Source organism: Puma concolor, chromosome A3 (assembly GCF_028749965.1).
Source record: "Puma concolor isolate L17-30 chromosome A3, mPumCon1.1.hap2, whole genome shotgun sequence".
NCBI classification, from domain to species: Eukaryota; Metazoa; Chordata; class Mammalia; order Carnivora; family Felidae; genus Puma; species Puma concolor.
In genome coordinates, this window is record NC_141669.1 from 77,631,814 (window position 1) to 77,640,398 (window position 8,585).

The 8,585-nt window shown below is 38.3% G+C and overlaps 1 protein-coding gene across 2 annotated transcripts in view; it reads left to right on the forward strand.

The window, feature by feature from the left end:
* The window catches only part of ABCG5 (ATP binding cassette subfamily G member 5), a 33,473-nt gene extending 26,864 nt beyond the window's left edge, over nt 1–6,609 (forward strand). For both annotated transcript variants that reach the window (XM_086701211.1, XM_025932338.2), the window contains exons 12-13: nt 4,169–4,281; nt 5,481–6,609. In XM_086701211.1, the coding sequence (XP_086557337.1) occupies nt 4,169–4,281; nt 5,481–5,674 (307 nt within the window). In that variant the 3' untranslated portion in view covers nt 5,675–6,609. The remainder of the gene's footprint in view (nt 1–4,168; nt 4,282–5,480) is intronic.
* Nucleotides 6,610–8,585: the final 1,976 nt, after the last annotated feature.

Below are 8,585 nucleotides of genomic sequence, written 5' to 3' on the forward strand. Positions count from 1 at the left end.
CTATTGTTGATAGCACTGCAATAAACATTGGGATGCATGTGCCCCTTTGTATCAGCATTTTTGTATCCTTTGGATAAATTCCTAGTAGTGCAATTGCTGAGTCATAAGGTAGTTCTATTTTTAATTTTTTGAGGAACCTACATAGGTGTTTTCTAGAGTGGCTGCACCAATCTGTATTCCCACCAGCAGTGAACAAGGGTTCCACCAACATCTGTTGTTTCCTGAGTTGTTAATTTTAGCCATTCTGACAGGTGTGAGGTAGTATCTCATTGTGGTTTTGATTTGTAGTTCCCTGACAATGAGCGATGTTGAGCGTCTTTTCATGTGTCTGTTAGCCATCTGGATGTCTTCTTTTGAAAAATGTGTATTTGTGTCCTTTGCCCATTTCTTCATTGGATTATTTGTTTTTTGGGTGTTGAGTTTGGGAAGTTCTGTATAGATTTTGGATACTAACTCTTTATCCAATATGTTATTTACAAATATCTTCTACCATCCCTTCAGTTGCTTTTTAGTTTTGTTCATTGTTTCCTTAGCTGTGCAGAAGGTTTTTTATCTTGAAGTGGTCCCAGTAGTTCACTTTTGCTTTTATTTCCCTTGCCTCTGGAGACATGTCAAGTAAGAAGTTGCTGCGTCCAAGGTCAAAGAGGTTGCTGCCTGTTTTCTCCTGTAGGATTTTGATGACTTTCCTGTCTCACAGTTAGGTCTTTCATCCATTTTGGATTTATTTTTGTGTATGGTGTAAGAAAATGGTCCAGTTTCATTCTTTTGTATGTCGCTGTTTAGTTTTCCCAGCACTATTTGCTGAAGAGGCTTTTTTTCCATTGGATACTCTTTCCTGCTTTGTTGAAGATGAGTTGGCCATATATTTGTGGGTCCATTTCTGGGTTCTGTGTTCTATCCCATTGATCTATGTGTCTGTTTTTGTGCCAGTACCATACTGTCTTGATTACAGCTTTGTAATACAGCTTAAAGTCTAGAAATGTGATGCCTCCCACTTTAGTTTTGTTTTTCAACATTAATTTGGCTATTTGGGATATTTTCTGGTTCCATACAAATTTTTAGGATTTTTTGCTCTAGCTCTGTAAAGAATGCTGTTGTTATTTTGATAGGGATTACACTGAATGTGTAGATTACTTTGTGTAGTATTGACATTTTGACAATATTTGTTCTTCCAATCCATGAGCATGGAATGTTTTTCCATATATTTGTGTCTTCAGTTTCTTTCGTACACTTTCTATAGTTTTCAGCATACAGATCCTTTACTTCTGGTTAGGTATATTCCTAGGTATTTTATAGTATTTGGTGCAACTGTAAATGGGATTGATTCCTTGATATTTCCTTCTGCTGATTGATTACTGGCATATAGAAATGCAGCTGATTACTGTACACTGATTTTGTACCTGCGACTTTGCTGAATTCTTGTATCAGTTCTAGCAGTTTTTTGGTGGAGTCTTTTGGGTGTCCCATGTAGAGTATCATGTCATCTGAAAAGAGTGAAAGTTTGACTTCTTCCTTGATGATTTGTATGCCTTTTATTTCTTTTTGTTGTCTGATTGCTGAGGCTAGGACTTCCAGTACTGTGTTGAACAACAGTGGTCAGAGTGGACATCCTGTCGTGTTCCTGATCTCAGGGGGAAAGCTCTCAGTTTTTCCCCATTGAGGATGATACTAGCTGTGGGCCTTTCATATATGGCTTTTATGATGTTAAGGTATGTTCCTTCTATTCCTACTTTCTTGAGGATTTTTATCAAGAAATATGCTGTATTTTGTTAAATGCTTTTTCTGCATGTACTGAAAGGATCATATGATTCTTATCCTTTCTTTTATTAATGTGGTGTCTTATGTTGATTGATTTGCAAATACTGAACCAGCCCTGTAACCCAGGAATAAATCCCACTTGATCATGGTGAATATTTCTTTTAATGTACTGTTGAATTCAATTTTCTAGTATCTTGTTGAAAATTTTTGCATCCAGATTCATCAGGGATATTGGCCTGTAATTCTCCGTTTTAGTGGGGTCTTTGTCTGATTTTAGAATCAAGGTAATGCTGGCTTCATAGAAGGGGTTTGGAAGTGTTCCTTCCATTTCTATTTTTTGGAACAGTTTGAGGAGAACAGGTATTAACTCTTCTTTAAATGTCTGGTAGAGGGGCGCCTGGGTGGCGCAGTCGGTTAAGCGTCCGACTTCAGCCAGGTCACGATCTCGCGGTCCGTGGGTTCGAGCCCCGCGTCAGGCTCTGGGCTGATGGCTCAGAGCCTGGAGCCTGTTTCCGATTCTGTGTCTCCCTCTCTCTCTGACCCTTCCCCGTTCATGCTCTGTCTCTCTCTGTCCCAAAAATAAATAAACGTTGAAAAAAAAAAATTAAAAAAAAAATAAATGTCTGGTAGAATTCCCTTGGGAAGCCATCTGGCCTATGACTTTGTTGGGAGACTTTTGATAACTGATTCAGTTTCTTTGTATCCTTCCTTTAAAAGGATGGCATCCTCTTGAGGGCAGCAGCAGTGCCTCATTCATCATTATAGTTCTCAGTGGCCAGCCCAAGGCCTTGAACCAAACAGGTTGGCAAAAAATATTTGCTGAATTGAGTGAATGAATGAATGACTACTCTCTCCTTGGACTGTGTACATACTGGATCAGTCACCAACTTCTGTTGGGTTTCTTCTTTGCTGTCAAATCACAAATGCATGTGGAGCCTTTACTTCTATTTCACCCTGTGTAGTGCACTGCAAGATGAAGGCACACGGTTCCTACCTCAAGGAGGTAACCCTCTGGCTAGCTGAGCAATCAGCCTGTCATGCCATCAACCTGTTGCAGGCCTTTGTCATCTCATACTCGAACTACTGCTGTAACTTCCCTTTTGCTTTTCTGCTTTTCTTAATCTGCCCTTATTCTGGTCCCTTCTACTTGCTGGTGCCACATTAATTACCTTAAAACACTATTTTCATGGTCTTTCAGTGTCAGCTCACTGAAAGGGCTGGCTGTCATTCCAAACCCAGCTCCCATGGCTTCATAACCTCTGTTCTAGCCCTTCTGGCCCTTGAGTCCCAAGTGTAGTCCTTGACATGCCTGTGCTCATGCCACCCTTCCTTCCTGGAGTGTCCTTCCTCTTCCCTCCTTCCTCCCCAGATTCCTGCCTGTCCTTTCCAATTAGCAGCCTCTAAGTTGGCGAATTCAATTTTGTGCCTTAGAATATTGCCAGTAACTCAAAGTCATGGGGCTTGGGAGTCCCTTGAGAATAGGTTAAAAAAAAAAAAACAAAAACATAAATACTAAGTATGAGAATGTCATGGACATGTGGTGCTAGATTTTTATACTTGGCACAAATCATTTACCACTGTGTATTTTTATAGTCTTAAGGGTATATATTCTGTGTCCCCAATTACACTGTGAGTTCTCTAGGGGAAATTTCTTTTGAATTCCTCAAGCACTTAGAACTAGTGCCTTGCATATAGAATTTATTACATATTTTTTGATTGACAGAAGTTATATAGTGGACAAAGGAGGCCATAAGGTCAGCATGGAGTTTCTCCTGAAATAGACTGAACCGAGGGGACAGAGTTCATTTTCACAATGAGTGTCTGCTTGCTCCCTCCATCCTCTCCTCTTACAGTTAATTTTCACTTCACACACTAGCTCCTTCAAATCTTTGTTTAATCACAAATATCCTCCTTTAAAGTGATGTGTTAGGTGTGTTTTCTCTTTCATGTTTATATCAGTGGTGCTTATCAAAAAAAAAATTAGACACCAATCCATCATCAGGGGATTGTTAAATTAAGGTTTCTACTATAATGGACCACCGAGCTATAATTAAAAATGATGGAGTGCTATGCTTACTGACTTGGAAGGCTGTCTGACATATGTTTGGTTGAAAAAAGCAGGTTAGAAAAGAGCATGAAGAATTTGATTCCAATTATGTAAAATTTTATAAACATACGTACACACATTACATATATCATCAAAATATTAACCATGGTTATTTCTGGGCAGTGGTATTTCTTTGTACTTCTCAGTATTGTTTGATGTTTTGTATAGTGAGTGCAATTTTTATAATGAGAGATAAAAACTATATTCATAACGGGAAATGTAAAATGAGGGTTGTCTTTCTTTTCATTTGGTAGGACTATTACCAGAGCCTATTGAATTTCATCTCTATTTCTTTCTCTTCAGAAACACAGAAGAAATGTCCCTTCCTTTTAAAATCCTCAGTTACTTTACATTCCAAAAATACTGCTCTGAGATTCTTATAGTCAATGAGTTTTATGGACAGAATTTCATTTGTGGTAAGTACTCTATTTTGGAATATAATCTTTTTTATATACTCCTCCGAGGAAGCAATTCCCTGAGGAAATGTATTTTTTAAACAAAAGCTATATTTTATAATAGATTTAAAACCTGTTTTGAAATAGAAGTCTGTTTCTTTGATTTTTTTTATTTTTTTTTAATTTTTATTTTTATTTTTATTTTTTTTAATTTTTTTTTTCAACGTTTATTTATTTTTGGGACAGAGAGAGACAGAGCATGAACGTGGGAGGGGCAGAGAGAGAGGGAGACACAGAATGTGAAGCAGGCTCCAGGCTCCGAGCTGTCAGCACAGAGCCGGACATGGGGCTCGAACTCACAAACTGTGAGATCATGACCTGAGCCGAAGTCGGGCGCTTAACCGACTGAGCCACCCAGGCGCCCCAGTTTCTTTGATTTTTAAAATAAAAGTCAAGTTAGTCACCTGTCAAAGGCCAATAGCTTAAGGCCACTCTTTTGTTTGTAGAAAATGATAGCCCTGGAGTGCCTGGATGGGTCAGTCAGAAGAGCATGTGACACTTGATCTCGGGGTTGTGAATTTGAGTCCCACATTGGGTGTAGAGATTACTTAATAAAATCTTCAAAAAAAAAAAAAAAAAAAAGACCTAATGTATGCTGAGGTAAACCCCTGTGTACTCTGGATGGAGTCAGTTTCTACACCTACTGAACAGAACAGATTGAAGCAAATTGCAGTGGCTTCCTTCCTAAAATGTATGTAATATATATATAGCTGAGTAAAGCCATTTTTGGCAAAAGTCTGTTTTCCTAATCCCATGAGAGGCAGTGGGAACATAGTAAGGTCCTTCTGGCCATGGAAATCCCAGGCCACTTTGTGAAAACAGCTAAAGAACAGGGCAGAATTTAGTAGCTATTTTAGATATTTTTAGGTGGTAACATCTAACCTTAGGATATTCAGTACTAGGTGATCATAAGAGATCATGATTTTTATCAGTACTATGATAATGAGTTTATACCCCAAATGGAAACAAACCCATTTCCATCTTCAAATGAAGCCAGGACCCAGAGCATCCACTATTGCTTCATCTAATAATGAATTCTGGATTCTCTAAAATGTCCTATATCTTTCATGACAAAAGATACTTAGCAGACAGTTAGTAAATACTTGTTGATTAAATTACCTGGGAAGCATCATATCTGACACTGTCAATCTTCCTGGCAGGCAGCTCAAATGGTTCTGTGACAACTAATCCAATGTGTGCCTTCACTCAAGGAACTCAATTCATTGAGAGAACCTGTCCAGGTGCAACATCCAGATTCACGACAAACTTTCTGATTTTGTATGCCTTTATCCCAGTTCTTGTTATCCTAGGAATAGTTGTTTTTAAAGTAAGGGATCATCTCATTAGCAGATAGTAAAGAACACTGCTGCAAAAATGGACCTTACACCCCAAATGTGCATGACTACTTGGAATGTCTAAACTAAGAAAGTCACATGTTTCTTGATAATATAAAGTCTTTTAAACATTAAAACTCCCATCTGTGCCCCTCAGATCCACACAGGTCATGATATTCCAACTTGCAGGGACATGTGATATTTGGAAATTGTGACTGAGCTGGTCCAAATATGTAAATATCAAGAATTCATAAAGTTATGGGAGACTGGTGAGACTATTTTTCTTTGTTCCAGATGCAGAAAAATACATCAGTTAAAAAATTATGCTTACAAACAAAAAAAATTAGGCTTACACTTGATACAAGATTTGGTAAGAAGACGACATGTGAATGATCACTCACTGTAAATAACAGAAAAGAGAATTGTGGGTTTGACTAGAGCAAGCATCATGCAGAATTAGGTAGGAATTCTTTCATTATCATTTAAAAACCTACATGAGGGGGCTGAGTTACTCAACCACATTAAAAGGATGTTAGGCAGATGCTGGATGATGAAGACCCCTGAAACAGAGCACCTGGTGATTTTTTGGGGGTAGTTAAAATGAAAAACTAGGAATGGGCTGAACTGAGAACATCACATACCAGACAAACCTCTGGTAATGTTTTTAAAGATGAGTTTGCTATTTTTCCACTTTTCACTTGTGTATGTTACTAGATAAAGTATATGCATTGAGTAATGGCATCTTTAAGGCTAGAGAGCAGGTATTAAAGTCCATACAGAAAAGGTGTTCAACTGACACAACATTTACACTAAGAAGAACCAGGTTACACATGTGGAATTCAGATTCTTGAATTGTAAAGGGAAAGAATGCTGATAAATACAAATACACTTATTTTACATATTTTTCGGGATGAAATGATGTATATAGATGATTAAAAATGAGTTCTGTACTATCTTTCTGATTGATCGTCAAGTAATTCATGCACAAGTCTGAAAAGACACTGTCTCAGTGTTACCGTGGTAACTCCAAGGGAGACCATCTTAGTGAGTACATGAACTTGTTCAATTGCTGTGACCTAACTTGTAAAGAATGATAAATTATAGCATTTGAAATGTCTTACATTATAGTAGAAAAGATCATTTCATTAAGGAGACCATAGTAAAATTCTGTTTCTTAGAATAGTATTTAAGGATCTGGAGACATTGGCAAATTACCAGAATAGTATTGTCAATTTTTGTAAAAGGTCTTTGACACTGATGATTATTGTGTAATAGTTACATAATGCCTTACAGATTATATATGTCACATCAGTTATAGATAATTCTGGAGATGATAATCTACTAAAGTAGTTCAAAGAGAGTCCCACAGGAACCTCTTTTGAAATCTCTGATTTCAACTTACTAAAGATATGGGTGTGCACTGTAAGTGGAAACATTTCTACTATTCATATGCAGATGAATTTCATTCTAGCTCAGAAACATTTGGAAAATTGACATAGATGTGACTTCAAGCTATTAAATGTTAGTGATACCACCTTAGAAGAACACAATGACTTTCAACATGCAGCAGTCTGTGTCTTAAGTCAAAAATGGACAGTGATGTGTAAGACAATCAAATTACATAATAGAAATTTCTATTGTGGAATAGGCTGTTTCTTCCCACCAAGTCAGTGATGTTTCTGAGATTATAATGTTCACTATTAAAGGGAGCTCTTTCTCCACAGTACTCAGGGTGCCTGTCTGCTCCTAAGACTGAGGTTCTTCAGAAACATGCTAAAAATCCTGTTGTTAAGAGGGCTGGACCCACATGCATTGCAATTAGTTGATGAAGTCTTACTTCACTGCAGTGATCAGGTGTTTTGCTATCCACTCAGATACCGCTCATCAATTTTGGTGTTCTTGGGGTTAGCGTGTTTATTTGAAGCTGGGTATGGTATATTAGAGCAAACATATTTTATAATGGAAGGGGAAGAACACAGACTCAGTGACTTTCCTGGTTAATGACAGTAATTCTGCTTACTCCAAATTGAACTTGGCTAGCAGACACACAAATTCATAGGCTCGAGAAAGCTTCGTAAAGGCTCTTTCACCTTGGAAATGATCTCAGTTATTACCAGTTCATGAATCTTTGGCCTGCTTACTAGTAACATATCTCCTTAAATTTACCTGTTCTTCAAAAAGTTATATTCATAATAACTATGTCAGAATCATTGGAGGTGCTGATTAAAAATGCAGATTACTGTACCCCATTCCAGACCCACTGATTCAGGAACTCTGGGTGTGGGGAGTCAGGAATGTGCATTTTATTTATTAAGTTCATTTATTTATTTTGAGAGAGTGAGCAGGGGGAGGGGCAGAGAGAGAATCCCAAGCAGGGTTCACACTGTCAGCGCAGAGCCCGATATGGGGCTCAATCTCACAGGATCATGACCTGAGCCGAGATCAAGAGCCAAACACTTAACAGACTGAGCCACCCAGGAGCTCCAGGAATGTGCATTTTAAATAGGTACTTCAGAGGGTTCTGGGTGGCTCAGTCAGTTGAGACTTTTGATTTGGGATTGGGTCGTGATCCCAGGATTGTGGGATTGAGACCCACGTCAGGCTCCATGTGGAGCTTGCTTGGGGTTCTCTCTTTCTCTGTCTGCTGCCCCCCCCCCCTTTGTGGTCTCTCTCTCTCTCTCCCCCCTAATAGTTTACTTCAGGTGCTGCTTGTGCCTGTGTTTCAGAATTAAATGATAGCACCTGTGACCCTGATTCTGGTTTCCTATCAGACATACCTGAGAACATACTTCAAGAAGGAATGTGTCTAATATAAATGCTTAAACTCACACTCGTAACTGAGTGTGAGGCTCTCGCTTTCACAGTCCTCAAACCATATAAACAGAAACCTATAACTGCTGAACTGAGTACATACTAGATAAACACATTAGA